The sequence below is a fragment of the Astyanax mexicanus genome, chromosome 11 (assembly GCF_023375975.1).
Source record: "Astyanax mexicanus isolate ESR-SI-001 chromosome 11, AstMex3_surface, whole genome shotgun sequence".
Classification (NCBI taxonomy): Eukaryota; Metazoa; Chordata; class Actinopteri; order Characiformes; family Acestrorhamphidae; genus Astyanax; species Astyanax mexicanus.
In genome coordinates, this window is record NC_064418.1 from 9,446,531 (window position 1) to 9,472,387 (window position 25,857).

The window sequence follows — 25,857 nt, forward strand, 5'->3', positions numbered from 1 at the left end:
ATGTCCTCCGTGATACTACTGTGTGCATTTCTCATAAGGCGTTTTTCCACCGGCACGGTGCCGGCGCTGGTGCCAGATTCCCGAACGGTTCTTTGCGTTTCCACCACAAAATCACAGGTTCTCAGTCAGAAAAGCCGGTTCCGTTCTGGCCCCACAATCTTGCTGGTCTGGAACCAGCGAACCTGTGACGCGAGGGGCTAAAGGGCGGGGCATTGAAGTGTCTCCAGTGCTCCACCGAGGACAGCAGCACAAGTTTTAAAAGGAGCTCAGGTTCCGCCATGTTGTTTTTTTTAAATCGCCCCCCGACTTCTGTTGACGCCCACATTCACATTCGTAGTGAGTGACTCCTTAAAGCAGTGAAAACACGGGCCGGTTCTTCTTAAAAGATGCACAGGTTCGCAGGAACCGGCTTCAGCTTCGGCTCCGGCACCAGCACTTTGTTGGTGGAAAAGAGGCAATAGTGAATTAGTATGAGAACTGATCAAGGCATATATTAACATAGCATTAAGAAAAACGATTTACTAATCATAATAATTGAAACAGTAGAGTAATACTAGGATTAACAGGATAAGAATAGGAATTTACACTAATATGATCTTATCTCACGCAGCATTACACATTACGCATGCGTTATAAAGTTATAGAGTTTTTTTTAACCATTCCAACCCCTTTTTCTTCCCTCCCCTCTCTGTTCTCTTTTTCTATCTTTCTCACATGTGCTGAGATGCCTGGCCGGCCGGTCTGCCTGGATGTGTCCGTCTGTGGTTCCAGCTTTCAGGAATCAGCCCTGTCCTTCTACTCATCAGAATTATTACACAACCTTTCTAACTCCTGCTTTTTGTTTGTCTTTCTTTCCTTTCTGTTTTCTCTATCTATCTCTTTTACATGTATGGAGATGCCCTGTTCCCGATGTTCCCAGCCTGGCTCTCCACTGCCCGCTGTGTTGTTCTCCGGATCTGCAACCCTGCACTGATTACCATTAACACACTCAGAATCTGCTTCTGTATTAGCCATAGCTCTATAGTTTGTGCCCATCACATTCTTATATTCATAAATTAGTACCTGTTATATTAGCCATAGTTCACATTAATTCTCTGTACTGTTTTGTTCTGTTATTTGTTTGTTGTTTGTTATTTGTTTGTACTGAGCGGGTCAACACGAGTAGGATGGGTTCCTCTGACTGAGTCTTGGTTCCTTCCAAGGTTTCTTCCTCTTAAAGGGAGTTTTTCCTTGCCACTGTGTCACCATAAAATTGGCATCTCTGTGGTGCTGCTCATAAGAGGCGTGGACCTGTTTTTCCTGTAAAGCAGCTTTGTGACAACCTTTGTTGTAAAAAGCGCTATATAAATAAAATTGAATTGAATTGAATTGAATTAAGAGTTATATACAGCATATATAGAGCAAATATTAACATGATTATGAAGCTGTTATTTTATGGGATAAATGCTACCTAAAGTTGCTTTAATGGAGAGGAATTTGCTTATTTAATACCTGATCTACTGCTGTGGCACTATGTTGGAATCTGACTTTTTTTTTTTACATTGTATGAAATAAACAATGCAAGATGAAACTCACCAATTATGTGTAAAAATGTTGATATAAAGTATATGTTATAGTGATGTGTCTCTATACTGTATGAAAACACATCAACAGATCAGACTGTTATTGACTACATTGATATGGCAAAAGTCATAGGAGAGGGAGAAATATATAATATAGTACTATTTATTACCTTTGGCATACGGTATGAAAGCTAAAGACTGCTGCACTAAGGAGAGGATATATGTCTATGTGTTTGTGTGTGTGTGTGTGTGTGTGTAATGGGTGTGATCTTCTTCACATTCGATGAAGATTACACCAGTGACGTGTGAGTGAGAGTGTGTGTGCGTGCGAGTGTGTGTGTCTGTGTACTATAGGAATGAAGGTAGTGACCAGTGACCGGATACCAGACACATCCAGGAGGTCACAAGCAGGTTGCGAGAACAGTGTGTGTGTGTGTGTGTGTTGCCACATGACAAGACCAATTCATCTTATTATCCTGAGGGATCGGAACTGAAGGAGGAAAGGAAACTCTTTCTCTCTTTCTCTCCATTTTTTTCCTCCCTGTTCTGTTGCTTAACATTTTAGCACATTAAGTCTGCCTGAGGGTACAATTCACCTCCATCTTTCTCTTACAAACACACACACACACACACATACACACACATGTGCACGCAAGGACAGGAGAATGAAAAGAAGCGTTTGGGTGGTGCTCGCTCAGATGAACTGAAGGGCACTCACCGTGCAGAACCTCCAACAATTTATAGCAATTCTCAGCACATTCTACATTCATTTAACTGTTCATTAGTAAAACAGCGTAATGATCTGTATGTATAGTACGTATGTGTCAAATAAACGCTGTCCTGACGGACAGTTCTGGTGGAAACAGGAGAGTTGAGGTGCACACTGAATTCTGCCGTGATTTGGGCAGCCGTGGTTTTATGTTTTTTGGATACAATCCGGGTTAGCACCCGAACATCCCTTTCAGACAGCTTCCTCTTACAGCGTCCACAGTTAATCCTGTTGGATGTGGTTGGTCCTTCTTGGCGGTATGCTGACATTACCCTGGATACCGTGGCTCTTGATGCATCACAAAGACTTGCTGTCTTGGTCACAGATGCGCCAGCAAGACGTGCACCAACAATCTGTCCTCTTTTGAACTCTGGTATGTTGCCCATAATGTTGTGTGCATTGCAATATTTTGAGCAAAACTGTGCTCTTACGCTGCTAATTGAACCTTCACACTCTGCTCTTACTGGTGCAATAATGTGCAATTAATAAAGATTAGCCACCAGGCTGCTCCAATTTAGCCAAGAAACCTCTCACACTAAAATGACAGGAGCTCTGTTTTGAAACAACAAAAAATGTGATTTATATTGATCCTGGAGAATTTATACTGTGTAAATCTGTTTGACAGAATGATTTGCTTTGCTGTTTGTAATTGATATAATTGAGTTAACTTTAGGTTTGTTGACAAGAAAGTGAATTGCTGATTGCTGTGTAATTGCTGCAATCTGGAAAATGTCACTGTAATAAGCTGAATCTGTTTTTTTTTTTCTTCTTTTTCTTGCTAAATCTGTTGATTACAAGCTATAGACCCAATTATACAGTCCTACTTTCAATGTACTTTTTCTTATTGTCAGTTTAAATTTTGTATCTGTTTGTTTTGGCCTTCGGTCAGCAGGTGTAGCTGTGAGTGTGAGCTGCTCTGTAATGATGAACAGTGTGTCTAAACTCCTCCTCTCCTCCCTTTAGCAGATGCAGCCTCCCTCTCGCTCTGATTGATTCCTAGACTTAGTGGCTTTTACTTTTTAGGGGTGAGCTGACAGAATGGATGGCTCAGTTAGGGAGCACTGGAGACATAAAACGCTGGGTGATTTGTACACTGCACTGCTGGCAGCTCTGTGCACCAATCTGCTGTAGACCATAGGTTACGAAATATGCAACACAGCAGTAATTTTAGCAGAGCTAGCATATTACCAACTTAACAGATTTCACTTTAACTCGTATACAGTATATCACTTCTCTCTGTGTGTGAGGCACATGTGTGATTTATCATTCCATAATATATATATTATATATATTTGAAAAAAATCTAACAAATAGTATTAGCATCTAGTATCATGTTCAGAATATGTTCAGAATATTTATCATTCTAAAAACAGAGAGGTCTGGTAGGTCCGTTGGATATAATCGTGTTCTACATATACATGACAGTATTTTATAAATGAACAAAATTAACAATAAATTCATGTTCATGTTAATCTGCATCTAGGGTGCAATGACACATTCTCACCAGAGAGGTCTCCAAAAACCACAAATACCTTAAAACTTTCATACTGTCGCTTTAATTGCATTGTGCACTCCACTATTCACCTCAGTTCAAGTCCTCGGTTCATTAATCTCCCCATCTTTCTTATTGGCAGCAGAATTATGTGGACATAACTTATGAACTGTTCATGTTCACTAGCTTATTTTCAAATTAAGTGAGCGAATTGTGTTCATTACTCTTCATATTTCTTCAGTCAGATCTGAGAGAAGACGATAAGCGAACAGAGGATATAGGTTGTGCTCTATCTGCTCGATGAATATGAATGGAGACTGGAGAGAAGCTGGAAATATTATAAGCTATAATAGATATAAGATATGGCTGGAGGTGATAAGAAAACAAATTCTTCAGAACAGGTCCAGGTTCTTTTCCACTTTCTTTTTTGTATGTATTTCAGCAGGGTCGGATGGATTTGTGTGCACATAAACAGTGAAGTGTAGAATATTAAAAAAAGATATTAAGATGAATTAATCAGTGTGTCGGATCTTGCAGCTCCTGAAGGATCCTCTGAGGTGCTTTTATACAGGGTCCATACACTTTTTAACCAATAAAATAAAAAAAAGTTTTTTATGATTTTTCCATGCCTTTAAGGCAAATTTTCATGTTCATATGATTTTAAAACCAGTGCAAACATGGACAGTAAAACCAAAAATCAGCTAAAACTATAATAGAAATTGATTATACTAGACCTAAAATTAATATGACACATTCTTATAAAATGTGTGTCAGATCCTGAGAGCTCCATTGTTTCCTGAATTAACTCTGAGCTGATGTATTTGTAGCTCAAAATAGATTTATTCCATCGATAAACTGAAACACAAAGATTTGTAGACCCAATTATCATGACTTTTCCTAACTTTTCTGTATATTAAAATTTTCCTAAAATTATCCAGGCCTGGAAATTGCTATTTTTTTTAATTCCATGATTTTTCCAGGGTTTTCATGACAGTATGAACCTTGTTTATATCAGTTTCAGACATGGCAGTCTATATATATAGTGTCCTCCATAATTATTGGCACCCCTAGATAAATTTGTTAAAATCCTTCAAATAAATTAAATTTTTATTGCAGAAGCATAATCTCACTCTGAAAAACCTTTATCTTAAGTGAAAAAATATATATATTTATTTTTACTTAATTTCTGCATACAATATTACCTAATTACAATTACTTCATTTATACAATATTACTCAAATAATTTATGATACATAATATATTATAATTCCTAAAATTTACATATTTTTAGGTAAAACACATATATTACACTGTCTCAACACATGGATGGCATGAAATACAGTATACTTTTTAGTATACTTACTATAATACTATATTATTGTATAAATTAAAAAATAGTAATTAGGTAATGTTGTATGCAGAAATTAAGTAAAGGCTACTAAAATAAAGGATTGACTGAAGTTCAGTTCACTTATTTGCTCTATGTAACATCTTGAAGTCTTGAAACCGAGTTGAAGTTACTTAAATTTATCGAAAATTAAATTTACCTAAAAAAAGCAAATGCAGAAAGTTGTGAAACTTTTTTAAGTAAATTGTACTCATTTTTTTCAGTGTACCAAATAAACACACTTGAATGTTTCTCTTTTTTTGCATTGTTGTGCTATATATATATATATATATATATATATATATATATATATATATATATATATATATATATATATATATATATATATATATATATATAATTATAATTTGCAATTGCACATTCTCACCAGAGAGGTCTCCAAAAATCACAAGTGCCCTAACCAATTACGGACCGTTGCTTTAATTATATTGTGCACACACATGTTCACTAGCTTATTTTCAAATCAAGTGAGCGAATTGTGTTCATTACTCTTCATATTGCTTCAGTTAGATCTGAGAGAAGACGAGAAATTTAAGTAACTTTAAATTAAAGACACAGACATTTCTTAACCAGGGGTGCCAATAATTATAGAGGGCCATATGACCCAGGCCCCTCCCCCATCATTCATTGTACATACAGTAACATAACTCGGTAACTTGGACCCACCGTTCTCCTCCAGGTGCTTGATGAGGATGTAGCTGCTCTCGGTACCCTCAGTGGCGTAGTCCAGAGGTATGTTCCCGTTGACGTCCTGCAGAAGCACGTTGACCCCGGCCTTCCAGACGCAGCAGAGCAGACAGAGCGGTCAAGATATAGAGGAACAGACAAAGAAGAAAAGAGGGGGGGGGGGGGGGGGGAGAGAAAGAGCAGACATAAACAAATTGAGTGCCCCTCAACCTATTCATCAGTCAGCAATCGATGATAAACAAGCTCCAATTATCACACTTTGCCAGCACCCCCAGGTACCTGAACCCAGGATGAGCTACATTAACAGACAATGGTGAGTTAACTAACTCATTAAGAGGAAACCCCATGAGGAGAGGTGGAGGAAGACTGGGGGGTTTAACACTGTCTACAGTGCAGTATTGGGTACGGCCCACGTAGGGGGGCTGACATGATTTATGGCTGTTTATGGTCCAGAGAATCCAGAGGTTGAGCAATATGCTTGAAATGCAAGTGGTGCACACGTCCAGCGAGCATATGGCTCGCACTGTGCACTAGAACTTGGAATTTGGGTTGAAAAAATCAGGAAAAATAGCAACATTGCACTGTATTTATTGAAATTATGCAGTATTGACTGCTGAAACAATAGACTATGCAAGAATAAGCAGATTACAGATTACAGATTTGGTGCACGCCATTTGAAAATGAGTGAAATACACCCGCAGAGTGCATGCTTGCTAATAAAACTCATTTTATTTCTAACTTAATTCTGATTTTACATGGCCAATTACCCAACCCACTCATTAGGACTCCCTCTATCACTAGTGATGCCCCAACACACCAGGAGTGAAGGTAAAGGCTAGCACATGCCTCCTCCGATACATGTGAAGTCAGCCACCACCTCTTTTTGAACTGCTGCTGATGCAGCGACTTGGTTCTGATACATCAGCTCACAGACGCCTCGTGCTGATCGACGTCACCCTTTTTGGAGTTATGAGGGGAAAGAGCACCATCTACCCACCCAAAGGAAGAGCAAGGCCAATTGTGCTGATGGCAAACTACATAAACAGGATTCGAACCAGCGATCTCCGATCACAGTGGCAGCCCTACATACAGAAAAATGAATTGTTAAGTATATATTTAAGTGGAATAGCAGTTTGATTAATTGACTAAAAGGTGCAAAAACTAGACAACTAGTCTGTAAAAAATGACTCATCACACCAGTAGAAATCATACACACTTAGTAGAATCGCAAAACTGTCATTTATTTCTGCGCAAACTGGGCCTGGTGCTGTTATATGATAAAAACTACAACCTAATTCAAATGCCAACCATTCTGTTCTACAAAGCTTATGTAAATGGAAAACATCTCTTCCTCTCCTTCTGTCTGTTGCTCTCTTTCTCCCTCATCTCTCTCTCTTCCTCGTCTCTCTCTCTCTCTCTCTCTCTCTCTCTCTCTCCGACAGTAAAATGAACATTTCCATTGTTAGCCTCAGCCTATAAACTGGGTAATGATTTCTGTAGGCCATAAAGCAGAGTGTGGGCTAATGACGAGCCCTGAGCTAACACAGATAAGAGCAGCAGTGCGGGATCTCACTGAATATTTACTGCTAATAGAATTCTAAACAGAGTGTAAGCACTTCATGCAAATACAGAGGAGCTGGAGGAGAGAGGAGAGAGACCGTCAGAGGAAAACTGAGGACGTGAAACTTCAGCAGATCACAGCCGGAAATTCAAAACCTCTACACAGGACAAATTACCTCCACAAATTACACTCACACACACACACACACACACTCACACGCAGATGAGACTTATACTTATTTCTTCTTTTTCTCTTTTTACTTTATTACCATATTTAAACCAAACATGATTTGCTTATTTAATTCTTTTTCGTATCTGTTTTGCTTCCGTTACTTTACTTATTCCTCTATATTATCTCTTTTTTTTTTTTGCTATGGTGTATCTTTTTTACTCCTTGTTTGTTTTTTCTCTTCCCCTTTTTCTTCCAGCCTCTTTATCTCAAACTATTACACAACGACCACAGATACTGGAACTCTGTATTAACGGAAATTAAAAATATTTGGTAGGGTTGGGTACCAGTTTAAATTTGCATATGATTTCATAACAATACTATAAATCCAAAACCGATACCCAAACTATACTTTTATCAATAATTTATTTTCTTGTTTGTAACAAAATAAATACAAAAAGCATTAATTATTCTTACAAAACATGTTTTTCTCATACTGTCACCATAAGCGGCTCCATTCTTCCTTCTTGTTTCTTTCTTGTTGAAACAAAAACAATAGTATTAATAGTGTAGTATGGTTTGGGTCTGTCAAACTACAGTAATTTTACTGTACTATTATATCTCAGAAAAGAGAGACAGAGACAGAGAGAGACTTCAGCACAGTGATGGTGTGTCGACAGTTTGAAGGGAAATTAAGTGTGGTTGAATGTTTAGAAGTAGACTCAGACTTTAGAGCACTTTAATATGTTTACCTTCTCTGTGTTGTTTCATACAAAGTATTGAAAATATTTTTTTGTTTGTTTGTTTTTTTAAAGACCTTTCAGTACTCGGTAGTAGCGAGACATTTTAGTCAATGCCTTTTTTATCTAATTTTGATACCCAGCCCTAATAATTGGTCGTCGGAAGAGGAAAAATGGTGGCGGGCAAAAAATAAAAATTAAATTAAATGAATAAATAAATAAAGGCTCTATCTACACATCTCTATCTAATCATTCAGAAAGAGCCAGAGAGCGCCGGCACATCCACACATCAGCATATTCGGCACATTCAGGCCAGGGAGGAGCTGCGTCAGTCATGCTCAGAGGTTAGAGCCAGGTTAATGAATGTATTAATTAACATGAACAATCAGCTGCTCTTTTGTTCCTATTCACGAGCAGTGGGCCACTGCAGGAGTCACTGTGTTCCAAATCCTCAGAGAAAGCGCACACACACACACACACTCTCACACACACACAGGGCTGTAAAGCTCCAGAGGGTGATGATGGATTTGACAGGGTTCCAGGGCAGTAAGAGATGTGTTCTGCAGGTCTGAAGACAATGTGCCAGGCTAAAAAAGGCTAAAACTGGCACTCTTCTTATGCAGCTGACACACTGTGACATCCACACAGGCCACAGGCTTAGCTTTCTTTCACTTTTTAGTTTTGACTTTTTTTTTGCACTATAAGGCTCACCGAATTATAAGGCGCATTTTATGTGACTCTAGTAGGGAACAGTGGTGTTGCCATGTTTTCCTTCTAATTCAGCAGGTATCGACATCCAGCGGTGAGTAAAGCTAAGCTAAGTTAAGTAAACAAAACTGTTATTTAAAAAAAAAAACATTTTCGTATAAAGTCAAACGAGCGCTGGACAATTAGCAACTGCTAACTGATAGCGGGTAATGCTAATGCTTCTCCAGCAGTGCTAGCAGGGGTTTAGCAGCAGGCAGCAAGCTGATAATACTCATCTCTGATAGGCCAAACTGCTTAGTGCAGTTAGGGGCTAATGCTAATACTGCTGGAGAACTAAACTGAAGCTTCTGTATAATGTATAGTTTGGTAAAATTCATACATAAGATGCACCGGATTATAAAGGTGCACTGATGATTTTTTTTGAGAAAATTAAAGGATTTGAAGTGCAGCTTATAGTGTGAAAAATATAGTAGTCAGATAAATATGGGTATTATTATCATTGAGCTCCACTGGCTACCGGTTGCTGCTCGCATCAAATTCAAAGTGCTTACAATCGCCTACAAGGTGATGACAGTACAGGCTCCTTCCTACCTGCACTCGCTCCTGAAGGCTTACGCTACCTCCCGGCCGCTGCGCTCCTCCAATGAACGTCGCCTCGCTTTGCCAAACACGCACACAAAGCAATCCAGACTGTTCTCATACAGAGTTCCCCAATGGTGGAACAAACTACCCTCCACTACCAGATCAGGAGAATCTCTCACTATCTTTAAGAAACTCCTGAAGACAGAGCTCTTCAAAGAGCACTTACGCTCCTAACACCTCTAACAAACTAACTAATTCTAACCTCATCTCCTTCTTCCTCTTCTCTACTCCTCTATCCCATTATTTCCCTCTGACCTCCTTAAGGCCCTATCTATAGATGCTTTATTTTAACTTCTATTATTTTTGTACTTAAACTCTTCTATTATTTGCACTTCAATATTGTAAGTCACTTTGGACAAAAGCGTCTGCCAAATGTAATGTAATGTAATGTAATGTAACGTAATGTATTAGTGTATGTAATAACTATGTCATTAATTATTGACACCCATGTACCCATGAGTTTCTTTGATTTTACTAAATTGAAAACCTCTGGAATATAATCAAGAGGAAGATGGATGATCACAAGCCATCAAACCAAGCTGAACTGCTTGAGTTTTTGCACCAGGAGTGGCATAAAGTTATCCAAAAGCAGTGTGTAAGACTGGTGGAGGAGAACATGCCAAGATGCATGAAAACTGTGACTAAAAACCAGGGTTATTCCACCAAATATTGATTTCTGAACTCTTACTTAAAACTTGAATATGAATATGAACTTTTTTTTTGTTGCATCATTTAAGGTAACATGGATTGCTGCTATTGGGTAGTGTACCTCTTGGTGAGAGACTGCTGAGAGCTAGATGTGCCTCTACATAAATGGCAAATAAACACATTTTGCTTATCTAAGGAGGCACATCATTGGACTGAGAGATGAAGAAGGATGACAGCTACAGTATATAGGCCACCGTCATCCACATTTGCAGTGAAGTCATGAACAAGAAGACTTGACTGCCATTGAATGGAACTCTACTGGCTTTACTGTTGAATCCAAGTTCTGTTCAGGATCCAGCACTGATCGGAATCATAGGCCTTATTATGAATTATTTAATTCTGTTTGATGACACACTTTCCCAACTGTCGGTACTGTACGATGACCTGAAGAGCCATCACCTACTTTTATATGTTCAAATTCTGAAGCCATATGTGCTGTTGCCTTTTTCCTAGTATTTGAGGTTCTTGCCTAGATTATTAATGCGTAATAGCATGGTTATTACACAGGTAATATACAGTGGCTCTGTTCTAAATCTAAAATCTGACTGGCTATACCTCAGAAAACACTTACTTTCTCACCTTTTGCATGTTTTTGGTGCTTATTGGGGCAAAGTGTGTATTGATCAGTCTAGGACCAGAACAAACATAAACCTTCTGGGAAGAGGTCTTACTGAGCAGAAATCCATGTGAGACTCATCAAGCTAAGACATCTTTGTTTGGTTGTGTGCTGATGGGCTCAAAGAGAGGATAAGAAGGAAGAGGAGGAAGAGGAGGATGGGTGGTCAGGGTCAGGTTGACAGGTTGTTTACCTCCCTGAGTGAACTTAGTCTGTGATGAAGGCGATCTGATGAAGCTGTTTACAGCTCTTTTGGAGGACATCTCCGTTATTGATTAGCTTTTGATATAAGCTCACCACCATGCCGAGACTCAACAGCATCACTCTATAGGTAATCAGACTTAGAACACCCATCTAACATATAGCATCTTCTAAATATATCTTCTAAAAATGAGAATGTGAATTAAAAATGACAATCACATATTTAATTTACTTTAAAATCAGTGAATTCAAGTATGAATCAATGAATTCAAGTCAAGTCGCTATGGAAATTCCAGAAGAATGCCATCAGTGATGGTTCTTCAAAAGATTCTAAAGATATTTTTCAAATCGACAAAGAAGACAAATCTGCAGTAATTATGAGGTAAACTGTACAGAATAATAATAATAATAATAATAATAATAATAATAATAATAATAATAATAATAATAATAATAACAAAACAATAATAGTAACAAAACAGTTTTAAGATCCAGTCCTTGTGCTAAACCGCCGTTGTGCCGACTTCAGCACCCCCGCAACGAAAAGCACCCTCTCTTGGGAGCATGTGCTACTTCGCTTGAACGAGACAATGTCAAAAGCTGAGACAATACGCTGACATAGACCAAACAAACTTGAATACAGTATGTCTCATTTCACTAATCAATAACCTGAGAGGTGGTGCTTTTCTTGGCGGGGGTGCTGAATTTGGCACCAGCCTTCCACATACTATAGTTTTTTTAGTAGTCTTCAGGAGTGAAGAGAGCACTACAGATAACTACTATAGAGTGCACAGACGGTCTTTTTCAGTCTGCCCTTTTAAAGTTTACATTTTTTTTTTCACTTTTTGAATATTCTAGGGTCTTTGGGACATTTGTACACATGGTGTCCCACTGTATATTGAATGACTGCAGCCAAAAACAAGACACATTTTTGTCATTTTACATCATCTTCAGTTCATCTGGTTTAAATTCTTGTCTAGGGTTGTTTTTTTTTCACAATCTACATCACGTATAAGGTGTGTGACAGACTCAGAAGATAGAGGGCGTTGCCAAATAAAAGGCTTTTAAGCTGTATTCCTGGAATTTGTGGGAAAAATTTCATCTGGGAAGTTAGAAACTCAGCTTAGGCTACTTTTATGTATTTTGATCATCTTGAGCTATTTAAAAATAGTCTATGTGCCAGTCCAAACATACAAATGTGCAACAACACCCTATTGAAAGGTTCAGAAAACCAAACCAGCTGAAGCAACACTCATAAGCACATAAGCACCCACTGACTCGACCTTGACTAAAGAAGAACCCATGCTGGCTCCAGCTAATGGTGGTAAGAATGGCTCTGCTAATAAAGCACCTGAATTGATCCAGCAGGTGCATCATGTGTTTGACAGCAGATAATAAAATGCTGTCACAGAAACAGTAGACTACCTGCACTTGTTCTTGGCGAGCACCAGGGGTTAACTAGCTGACCTCTGACCTCAGCAACACCTTCTCCAACCACTCTTCTCAATTGTGTTGTGATGAATGGTCATGCCGGACCACGACGACGGCGGCAATCCATTTCAAGCCCTGATTCAATACAGACCTTCAGAGTGGAAATATGGGAGGTCTACCATAAAGGGGCTTCAAGATGTAGAGGCTGCTGCGGATTCGCAAACCACATTATATGATATTATAGTGACTGGAAATATGAAATATGGGGCACCAAGGGGGACTCGTCCAAATCAGCTTACCCTTATTGAATGAGTCACTAGAGAGCACTGGATTCAGCTTCATTTATATACGGTAAACCAATTCACATGATTTATATATTAAAAAAATGTAATATATAAATAAACCAAGAACCTAAATTCTGATGTTATATGATCGTATCATTCATATAAAGCTACACAACATGGGCAAAAGTAATGGGTCACCTGTTCATTTATTGTTTTTTTTTTTTTTTTTTTTTTTTTTTTTTTTTTTTTTTTTTTGGAAATTAAGCATATTAAGCAAAAGTTATTTTTTTAAAACTTTTATTTCCAAGCATTAGAGAGTCAAAACCTAATTTTATATATTTTAAGCCACACCACCTCACTTCTATACACCACCACCCATAGCCGATTTGATCCATACTAATATTATTACAAATAATCCTTTAATTTTCCCAAAAATCGTCAGTGTGCCTTATAATCCTGTGTGCCTTATGTATAAATTTTACCAGACAGGTTGTAAGAAGCAGTAAAGACACTCTGCTGAAGTACAGTTTTGTTCTCCAGCACCGAAACTGGAGCAGTATTAGCATTAGCCGCTCTTTTGCCATTTAGAGCTGAGTATTATCGGTCTGTAGCCTGCTGCTAACCCTGGCTAGCACTGCTGGAGCTGCAGCATTAGCATTAGCCACTAACTACGCTAAGCGCTAGCTCTTTCGCTGTTCAGAGGTGCATATTATCGGTCTGTAGCCTGCTGCTAACCCCGGCTAGCACTGCTGGAGCTGCAGCATTAGCATTAGCCACTAACTACGCTAAGCGCTAGCTCTTTCGCTGTTCAGAGGTGAATATTATCGGTCTGTAGCCTGCTGCTAACCCTGGCTAGCACTGCTGGACCTTCAGCATTAGCATTAGCCACTAACTACGCTAAGCGCTAGCTCTTTCGCTGTTCAGAGGTGAGTATACCAGACGTTTGCATGCTTACCATGTTAAAACAAGCTATGTGGGACGAACCGGTAGCTAATATCGCTCTGGCTTACTGGAACACTCATAGTTCCTCAGTCTAGCGCTAGTGGTTAGCTGCTAATGCTAATGCTGCTGCACCCAGCCTTAGTGAAAATCTGGAAATCTAACCTTTCTGTAAATAAGTGGAAGTGCTTTGCTCACCAAAATAAACAGTTTTCAAGAAAGAAATATGTGTGTGTTAGCATTCAGCACTCGTATGAATGTTTTTTTTTGTTTGTTATTACAGTATTGTTATTTAACTTAGCTTAATTTTACAGGTCTCGCAACCCAGCTGCAAAAGCTGCTGAATTAGAAGGAAAACATGGCGACACCCCTGTTCCTTACTAGTGTCACATAATGCGCCTTATGTATGAAAATAGACCAGAAAACAGACGATTTTTGATAGTTCGCCTTATAATACGGTAAATATCTGTGTGAGCAATGGGTGCAAATTAATGAGAATTAGAAAGTGATATACACAAACATCTGGATAGTGAACACATAGTGGATCTATCTTCAATAATAAGCCTTTTTTTCTAAACCGAAAGCTTCATTAAGCATCCTGATGCTGTAGCTTACCTACACCTTTTCACATACATGCCTGAACACACACAGACATACATCAGCAGGTGCACACTGGGATACAATAAACGAAAGTGACAATCCACTCAGAGATAAGAGGCCTGATTTGACTCTTCTTACAGAGAGAGTTAGTATAGAAGGATAGCGAGTGTGAAAGAGTGAGAGAGAAAGATAGAGAGATGAAACAGCCTCAGCAGGAAGGCGGAAAACAATAGCAGACACCTCACTCCGATTACATGAGGGAATAATTAGAGCAAATGCACTATTAAATCTAATCTGTCTTATGATGGCTGTCCGTGCCCAATTATAGGCGAACGAGCTCGTCTTTAATTGCTTCTGTTAAATTTAATCTGTCATGATAATAGGCCAATGGAAAGTCAGTACAAAAGGGGGAGAGCAATTAACTTCTGAACAGAGGAGAGTGATTTAGGAGTGTCACAGGGTTACAATACACTGTATCTCTCTAATGTGGAAAGTATGGGTTCAGTTCTGCTATTAGGAGTTCACAGTTAGTTCTGTGACTGTGCATTTTATGTATGCTGTAATTAAACTTTTAGATAAATATACAACAGGTTAAATCAGTGTTTTGGCACAAAGATTAGTAGATACAGCATATAATATAGTAGATAATGCATTGAGATACTATAAGATGCATCTATTGCTGACAGAAATGTACAAATAAACACACACACAGATGTATAGTCCCATAAAAGTGGTATTGCTAATGGTATTGGACTCTCTGGAGCAGATGAGCATAACCGTATTGGTACCATTCCTTCGGTAAACCCTTACCCCTTACCTTAAATTACTTCAAAACAAACAGGATAGATGTTTAACTGAATCTCTCAACTCAATTGAATTAAAAATATATATATATATATCCTTAGCCAGTTGAGTTAAGTTTTTAGGCAAACCACTTCCAGATAAATATCTGTAACACTGGTCAACTACAGGTAACGAAGCTAACTCTAACACAGGTGGTGAATGATAAACTCATTTTAAGATAAATTCATTATAAAGAATGATCTGATTAGCCTCACAAAAGCAAATCATTACAAGCTGGATTTTTTTTTGAGTTTAGAGTTTTTATAGATTCTTAAAGTTTCAAGCCCACTCTGGTCAAACACCACTGTTATGCCAAGTTTCGATTTTTAAGAATTACAGTTTTGTTTACTTAAATTAGCTTAGCTTTACAGGTGAATTAGAAGGAAATCATGGCAACACCCCTGTTCCTTACTATTGTCGCCTAATGCGCATTATAATCCAGTGCGCCTTACGTATTAAAATAGACCAGAAAATAGATGATTATTGACAGTGCGCCTTATAATCCGGTGTGCCTTATAGTGCAAAAAATATAGTATACCCAGTAAATTTGCCAGTGTTAGTATAATCCTTTCAGACCCAACACCCATTGCAATCATGCGTTTGGTTCTTCCTTGTGTATTCTTGCACTTTACACAGACCTACTGAGCATAAGAAATTATTTATCATTATTATTTATCATCCTGTTAAATATCTATTTAGAGTAGAATTCATATGTATGTGATTGCACTATAATGCTATTTAATGAAATATATAATGAGAAAGAGATCACACATAAAGAGGTACACATACTGTGTAATGGTCAGGAATGAAAGAAGATCTTTCAATGGGATGTATATGTGTATTTCTGGACAAGCTGATTGATACAGAAATCTCATCTAAAGTGAAGTAAGCATGTGGACTGAGGTGGCAGAATGATAATAAAGGATTTTATAAAAAAATTGGGAAGCTTTAGAGCCTGGAGTAGCAATGACAGTGATGTTACTCTCCCTGTTACCAGTCATTGGAGAATCAACGTGATTACGAAGCTCTTATTTTGTAAAAAAGCTGTAAAAATGCTACACAGTGTTACTTTAACCAATTTTCGCAACTTACTATCATTAAACTAAATGTACTTTTAAAAAGATATTCACACATACGAGTAGTTGAATTTTTGACCATTTAATTATTAAATCACTTAAAATGGTAAAGTTACGATACACTGGTTTAATAGCACAGTACAATTACTTTTACATGTTGTTTTTGTAATTTTTAATCAACTTTAACTTGATTAATAAAATTCCAATCCAGCTTGAAACCAATGAAAGCAACCATTTCGTAAGTCGATGACGTCTTAATGACTAGGTTAAATAAGCTTTAATCCAAAAAAAAAAAAAAAATCATGCAATCATGGCCTAGTTTTGGTTCTAAAATGAGGCGAGGTAGAGAGAGAGCCTGAAGTGGGTGTGGGAGTAGGAGGCTTCATCCCAAAGCAAGCATTGCACTGAGGAGATAAGAGCATTAACATTAGAGACAATGGCGCACAACAGAAGCCTCTAGGCTCTGGGAGAAAACGAGAGAGAGGAAGAGAGAGAGAGAGAGGAAGCGCGAGAGAGAGAGAGAGAGAGAGAGAGAGAGAGAGAGGAAGCGAGAGAGAGAGAGAGAGAGAGAGAGAGAGAGAGAAAGAGAGCAGATGTGTAATGTGTTTCATACATTTGAGCAACTAGAGCGGGGGAAAAGGGCAAAAATAGAGAAATGGATGTGGAAAACATGGTAAAAAAAAAAATGGTGGGCACGGTACATTAAGGGACAGAAAGGGCCTGGGACCAGATCTTGGCTAAGTGAAGGAAGCATAATGGATGACTTATAGAATTTGAGTGAAAATCTCTCTTAGTAAAGCAGGGTAGTAGAGTAGTAGAAGGTTATTTAGAAATAAAAGGTCTGAAAGGGAGAGAGGAATTTGTGGGGTGTATGAATGAAGATGAAATTTAGTATGGAGAAGATCAATGGCAAGAAATGAAGGCAGAACTAAAAGGAAAACCCTGTTGCAGTTATTCCGTGTTTACCACCTATAAAAGTAAAATTATGCAAGAATTGGAATTCATGAATTTATGCTTTGAGACACTTTTACATGCATGCTTTTCTGGACAAGCTGAGAAAAGCAAATGTAGGACCCAAAGTTAAAATCGCACATGGACTAAGCAGCATTACATAGTTCTGATGCTGATTGATGAGTAGCATCACATCACAGCACACTCGGATGAAAAGCGCAGTGACTCGGTTCCGGATCAGCCGATGGCAAGCTGCATAAACAGGATTCAAACCGGCTATCTCCTAATCATAGTTGCAGCGCCTTAGTCCACTGGACCACTCTTAGCCCATCATGTGGGTTAAGGAATTAGATTAGATTTCTGCTTTGTGTCTAAATTCTTCTAAATGCATGCTTTTCTGGACAAGCTGAGAGATGTAAAAATAGGAACTGAAGTTAAATATGCACATGGATAAAGGCAATTTAGGTCTATTTTTTTTAACTTTACACAGTTCTTATAAGTGTTTTCCTGTCCACTTTCATGACCAAAGTTACATAGTGTAGTTAACAGCATTTTAAGCCACGAGTAGCAACTACAAGATGCTATTATCTGTTAATGAAGCATTAATATGATTCCACATTCTTAAAGGTTTAAAATTTTTATCCCATTTTCGTTCTCTCAATTTACATGGCCAATTACCCCACCCTATCAATAGTGATGCCCCAACACCAGGACAGTGAAGTCAGCCACCGTCCCTTTTCAAACTGCTGCTGATGTAGCATTGCCGAGTAGCATCACTGCACACATTTGGAGGAAAGCGCAGCGACTCAGTTCCAATACATTGGGGCTCTGGCAGCTGATGGCAAGCTACATGAACAGGATTCGAACCAGCAATTGCCTGATCATAGTGGCAACGCCTATCATGTGGAGCCCATCGTCAGCCCATGTGGGTTAAAGAATTAGAATTTCTGCATTCTGTATGTGTGTAAATGCCTGCTTTTCTGGACAAGCTGGGAGATGCAAAAGTAGGATCTGAATTGAAATAAGTGCACCTATAGAATGAGGCGATTCTACTCAAACATAAGGGTAAATAAAAAGAATTTCCAATCTGAATGGCAGAATGGAACTGGCAAGCTTGATGAATGAAGGTGGGGAATGCCAGCTGCAGTGAAAGCCCTGAAATGTGGCTCGGAGGCGATCCATGGCTTGTATCCACGGCAACGAAGCAGTTCTCTCCTCCTGCGTGAGCTGACTCACCTGTATGTGGTGTCAGGAGAAGGGATGCTGATGCTGCTGCTGCTGCGGACTCAGAGTGGAGAATCCAGCCCCGGCTCTTTATCTTAATAACCACGCCACCGAGAAACAATAGCAAGCTCCGCTAATCCACAATACCTGTGTATTAGCGCCTGAAAGTGCTGCTAATAAGACGCAAACACGTCAATTAGGATAAGGCCTGTCAATCACAGCATCGAGAGAGCAGCACGAGAGAGAGGAGGGAAGGAGGAAGGTGGGGAGGCAAACCTTCAAATACAAAAAACACATGCAGTCGCTGCTTCACAGCTTCCTACTGTATGTGTTCTCCATCAGAAGCAGTATATTTATCTGAACTCAAGCCTGATGCGCTTTGCAGAGACAGGTGCCACAGCAAGAACAGACGAGTGGAGGAAGAAGGGATGAGTGAAAGACTGTTGTTTTTAGACAGGTATCAATTTTGAAGAGGTGAGAGAGTAGAGAGAGCGACAGTTTAAAGGAAAAGGATGTCTTTGATGGGAGGCTCCTCAAATTACTTAGGATTCTTGCACTGAGAATTTGTGCCAAAAGATTGAACCAATTTCACTTTTTCTCCAGAGAGAGGGGGGAAAAGTATCGTATTTTTCGCACTATAAGGTGTACTGGATTATAAGGCGCATTATGAACAGACTCAGCAGCCAATGCTCCAGCCTTAGAGTTCATACATAAGGTGCACCAGATTATAAGGCGCATTATGAATCTAATGCTTCAGCCTTAGTGCTGGGGAAACTTCACTGAAACTCCTGTATAACGCTTCACTTTAGCGGAGTGGCTTTACTGCTCTTTATAACCTAAAATTCATACATAAGGTGCAATGGATTATAAGGCGCATTATGAATGGACTCTACAGCTAATGCTCCAGCCTTAGAGCTGGAGAAACTTCACTGTAACTCCTGTATAATGCTTCGCTTTAGATGAGTGGCTTTACTGCTCCTTACAACCTAAAATTCATACATAAGGTTCCCCGGATTATAAGGCACACTGTCGATTTTTAGGATGTAATGCAAAGAACAAGTAAGTGAGGAAGAGCGAGAGAGAGTGATAGAGAGAGAAAAACAGAGGGAGAGAGTGCCTGTGCTGCTAATGAAGTTGTAAGGCTCGCTCTGCCTTACGAGCATCCCCACTTACGCTGCAATGCAAATGAGGCCTACTTACAGAAATGTTCATTCATACATTTCCAAGGACTTTCCACACACACACACACACACATACACACACAGAGAGGCATATTAAGTACTTTAAAAAAAGGAGCTTCAAAGCACTGCATGAAAAAATGTTGGCGATAAATAAACAATATTTGCATCATACGCTTCACTCATATACAAACATGGACACACTTCCCATGGTTGCTTGTGCACAGTTCTGAATATATATGTTATATTTGAGAAACATTGCATATAGCGAGCGAGAGAAAGAGAGAGAGAGAGAGAGAGAGAGAGAGAGAGAGAGAGAATTTTATCCAGAGAACCCAGCTTTTAAAATGCTTTTGTGATTCAGTGGAAGGTAAGCTTTTTACCTGATGACTCTTCCATATACTGTGTAGATCATATTCAAGCAAGCAGGATTTCTTGTAGCACTAATCATGGCGCCTGTTAAAGGATAAAGTCCTTAAAGTCCACCTTAAGGTTTTCCCTTAAAGGACCATTAAGGATAATATTTTCTCAGTAGTAAGTAGTAACTCATAACACAAAAAAATAGGATGTATCATCAGATATTATGGAAAAATGCTGAGTTTAAGCAGCTCTGGCAGCTCTTTAGACAGCAGTGCTTCAGACAGTATTGTCTTATCTGAACTGTGTGGTATGTCATGGATATGTGCCCACCACCCCATTCCCCCAGTTCAATTTCCACATGCAGGTTTGCCAGGTTTTGAAAAGGTAATCACTGAGCTTCAGTAAGGTTACTGACCATAGCTGGGTAATTTACTACCACCACTAGCATAGTAGAGATGGGCATGTTGGACTGGATCACTGATCAGCTACAAAGCAAGACTTGTTGTCACTTGCCATCAGTTGTCAATCTGGCAACCCATGTGAGCTTCACTTAGGAGAGGGTGGGTCAAAAAAAAATCTCTTGAGTGTTTGGAAATTGGACTCACTGCTTAAGTGTTACAAGGACTCCTATCCTCCATTTCATCCAGTGACTGATCATCATTTATAAATCCTGTATACCTGTGGGTACTGTCATAAATTTATATTAAGCACTGCCTTTACTGACATTTCTTAATTTCCTTTTTTATATTTAAATCAAGACAAGATGCAAACTGTGGTACTCTTTTCTCACCTATTTTAAAACTATTTTAAAAACTTTTTTTTAATGCATGTTCTGTTGGAAAGACAGTGGTCTTGTGATCACTGTTTTATGTACTGCTTCCACGTCCTAAAAATCACATCATATAAATCACATTACTCACATCTTATCAAAACACAAAACACACTTTGTGACACACTCTGAAGTCTGTGATTAAAGTAAAGCCGACATGTCTTTCCACATATTGAGCACAAGCAATAGCACCGAGGCTGATATGTGGTTATGAGTGAGTGTGTGTGTGTGTGTGTGTGTGTGTGTGTGTGTGTGTATTCTCCTAGACCCTGGCAAAATTGAGCTTCGGTGGAGCATGACATTTGAAAACCCTGTGCACCTGTCAGCTCACTTTATTCACAAAGCTCTGTAATATAATAACTTTGTGAGCCAGATTACATTGTGAAACACTCCTACTGTACACACTGTATCCTCTACACGGCGCTTCATCGAGGAAATATACTGTGCCAGATATAAATCACAATATACTTTTACATATACTTTAGGGTATCAGACAATTGTACACTCATTCTGGACAATATATATATATATATATGTATATATATATATATATATATATATATATATATATATATATATATATATATATATATATATATATATACATATATATATACATATATATATATATATATAAAGAATGTGCTTTAAAAGTACTGCACTCCATAGATATATGTACTTGTAAAACCTATGTCCAAATAATTGTGGACACCCCTTCTAATGAACGCATTCAGCAACCTTAAACTGTACCCATTGCTGACACAAATGTGCAAATACACACACACAGATTGTCTTGTCCCTGAAGAGAAGAATGGATAATAGAACAGAACTTCCTGGAGAAGATACACCCAAAGATAGTGCTAGGCATGAGTTAGAGTGTATAAAGAACACCAACATGCCACTGTGGGGCAGTCTGGAAGAGTTTGGGTTTCCTTAACGCTTGTCATTACATGCAATCAAATCCTCACAGCAATGTTCCATAACTGGTAGAAAGCCCTCTCTGGAAAATAGAGGAAATCTGAAGGAAATCTACTCCAACAAAAACATTATAATACTATTCAATTTAGAATACATTTGTATTGGTAATGGACAGTTATAGCCAGATGCTGCCGGTCACATTCATTTCCGTTCACTATGCTGTCCACTGTGGGTATTAATTCCTTCCATCTCTCATGTTTTTGGCCTCGCCCAAACTCCAGTAGTTCCAGTAGTGAAACATTAACTAGATTAGCTATGTTTCTGAAACCCAGACCGTATGTCTATCCACCTGCTATACAAGCATCATCACAACCTGACAAACCAACAGCAGCATGAAGATTACAAACATCAAAGCATCACAATGCCACAGTGGACTAATAACCCCATACCCACCAAAACCCTCACAGCCTATCAGAGCCCACAGCAAACACACTCACATCTGGATACTGAGCCACATTGGAACCAATCAGTGGAAATAACCCACAGCCTGCCTCACCCACAGCATTCCGAGGACAAATTCTCCACAGGAAAGGTAGTCTTTGAAGTCACAGCTCTAAAAATAGCTCTTATTTCACGTAGAGTCACCCTACTGTGAGCACGCACAAACACACACACACACACACACACATACAGATATGTACACAGTGAGGTGTAAAAAAAAAAGTGAATCAACAACATTACGACAGTAGTATGAATTACTGCAAATATATATATATATATATAGTAGTGGCGCTAATACAAACAATAACTTGAAGCAAGTGCTGGATGTTAATCAACACAGCTTTTCCTCACAGATTTCCTCCAGATTTCCACTAAGGCTGGGTGCATATTGAGTTACAGATGCATTCCACACTACCTTTGTATGTGTAGCTCCATAAATATTACCCATCAGTAATATTTATATTTTATACATATACACTTTTTTTTTTTCTTGTGACTTCCAAATTTTCAGATTTCCAAACCAGAAGCTTAACAGGAGAGAGATCAAACCGTCTTTAACTTTCAGTGAAATTCAAAGCGAAGAGTTTATTTCAGCTCATTTTGGATCATTTCTATTGGTCGATTCATAAAGAAATTTTGAAACAGTATAAGTGACAGTTTGTGTGTTAAAATTTTGTGGTAAATTTTTTTAAAATCGACAAAAAATGGAGATGCTTGTTTTTTGTGTAAGTGATGCATACAACTTTGATCTGATTTAATCAAAAAAGCGAAGCCATTTATCAGTTTTATTCTACTTTTATTCCAAAACATTGTTGCTCATTTAACCAGTAATATTCCTTTTTTTTATATAATTTTATTTCTAATTTTGTTCCCATTTTCTTCCCAATTTACGCAGCACCCATTAGAACCCGCTTCACTAGTTATGCCCCAACACAACAGGAGGGTAAAGACTAGCACATGCCTCCTCTGATACATGTCAAGTCAGAATCCGCCTCTTTTCCAGCTGCTGCTGATGCAGCATTGAAGAGTAGCATCACATCTCTCTCGGAGAAAAGCGCAGCGATGTTCCGATAAATCAGCTCACAGACAGATGCCTTGTGCTGATCAACAACATCAACCTTTTGGAGTGATGTGGGGAAAAAGCAACATCTACCCTTTCAGAGAGAGCATGACCAATTGTACTCTCTCGAGGCTACGGAAGCCGATGGCAAGCTACATAAACAGGATTCGAACCGGTGATCTTCTAAACATAGTGGCAGCGATTAGCCTGCTGGACCACTCAAAGCCTCACTAACATTACTTTACAGATAGAGTACAGGCCAAAAGTTTGGGCACACCTTCTTCTTCAATGCGTATTTTTTTTTTCATGACTATTTACATGGTAGATTCTCACTGAAGCATCAAAACTATGAATGAACATGTGGAGTTTTATGTACTTAACAAAAAATGATCTGGCCTCCACAGTCACCGGACCTGAACCCAATCCAGATGGTTTGGGGTGAGCTGGACCACAAAGTGAAGACAAAGGGCCAACAAGTGCTAATAAACACCTCTGGTAACTCCTTCCTTCAAGACTGATGGAAAAGCATTTTAGGTGACCACCTCCTGAAGCTCATTGAGAGAATGATGCCAAGAGAGTGCAAAGCAGTAATCAGAGCAATATTTCACTTTTTTTTGTTAAGTACATAAAACTGCACATGTGTTCATTCATAGTTTTGAAGCCTTCAGTGAGAATCTACAATTGTCATGAAAATAAAGAAAGCGCATTGAAAAAGAGAAGGTGTGTCCAAACTTTTGGCCTGTACTGTATCTGATTACACTGCTATATCGCCCAGCCCTACAGGACACTGATGTGTCAAAAAAACATCAGGATACTTTTTAAACATCTGCTTTTCTGGTTTATATGCGGATTTCTGATTCCTTCATGATATTTCCTCGTCAAATATTCCACCAGAACTAATCTGAAAGAGCTTTTTCATGTCAGCGCATGTTGTTTCACCCTGCTGAGAACTGGTCTCGTTTGCTGTACGGTGTTTGTGGCTGGGATGGGCGTGATCTGACAGCAGCGTGGCCTGGCTGTGAATCTTCACTCTGCACAGACAGGGAAAGCTGCATCCCGTCAGGATCTGTCTGCACGCTTCACTCAGCGTTTCAGGATTACGCTCCTTCCTTCCGACATGCCCGACACGTCCCTGACACGTCCCTGACACAACCTTAGTTTAAGCTGCTAGATCTGAGCCGGCCATGTTTGTGAGTGTGTGTGTGTGTTTGATTTTTGAATTGTTGCAGGTGTGTGTGTGTGTGTGTGTACTCACTGAGTGTGGAGTAACAATCATAAGCACAGTAGTAGAAAAAAAAAGTTTACATATATTTCATTAGTACTAGTGCATCTCCAAAAAAATGTATATCTTTGAAAAGTTACTTTATTTCAGTAATTTAAATTCCTAAATTTCCTTCTGGATAAATAAAGTATCTATCTATCTATTTATCTATCTATCTATCTATCTATCTATCTATCTATCTATCTATCTATCTATCTATCTATCTATTTAGTTCAAAATGTGAAACTCATACATTATATAGATGTATTACACACAGAGCAATCTATTCTTAGCCTTTATTTCTTTTATTGTTGATGATTATGGCTTACAGCCAAATAAAGCCAAAAAAAGCTGTTCCAAGTCCTGCTGGAAAATGAAATCCTCTTCTCCATAAAAGTTGTCAGCAGAGGGAAGCATTCTCTGCAGGGAACAGAGCAAACTGAGGGGTATTTATATTAGACAGGCCAGGTGCAGGCAATCAGTAACTGGGGAGCAGGAATGCTGTATCTTCTTCACGTGTTCAGCAGGGAAGGAAAGGGAAGTCCGGTGTAGGTGCATGCTGGGAAATGAAGTGTCTGGACTGACAAGAGCCTCCATATTCGATGCAAAAACAATCTACAGAACTCATGCAACCATGTTATTTTAAGAATTTACCGAAATTGTAAGTATGCAGTTTATAAAACCATTCAAATTAAGTGTGTGTGCTTGTGTGTGTGTGTGTGTGTGTGTGTGTTCCTGTGATCCTCACACACGGGATGTCACTATAGGGGTCCAGGTGGGTGTCGTAGGACGTCACTCCGGTGTTTTATCTCACCACACACTGACTCACCCAAAGACACAAGCCAATGGCATCTTCCTTCAACTATGAAGAGCTTCCTTCTCACCAATTATGGTGCAAAATCTGTCAAGAAGGCTTGTCAATCCTCACCCCCTGCATTTTTTAACCTCGCACCACACCTACACACACACACACACACACACACACACACACACACACTCACTCACTCACTCACACACATCTAAGAAGCTTGACTGGTGAGTAATCTGGAAAAACACCTCATTAAACGCACGATATCCTGCTGAGGGAGCGCTGGGTGGTGGGGTGGTTGGGTGTTTCTTATCTTTTTCATATAATTTTTT

General features: G+C 38.9%; 1 protein-coding gene across 3 annotated transcripts in view; it reads right to left on the reverse strand.

Annotated features, from left to right (window-relative positions):
• myo16 (myosin XVI) overlaps positions 1–25,857 on the reverse strand; it is a 264,223-nt gene that overhangs the window by 135,113 nt on the left and 103,253 nt on the right. For all 3 annotated transcript variants that reach the window (XM_049485244.1, XM_049485243.1, XM_049485245.1), the window contains exon 5: positions 5,898–6,006. In XM_049485244.1, the coding sequence (XP_049341201.1) occupies positions 5,898–6,006 (109 nt within the window). The remainder of the gene's footprint in view (positions 1–5,897; positions 6,007–25,857) is intronic.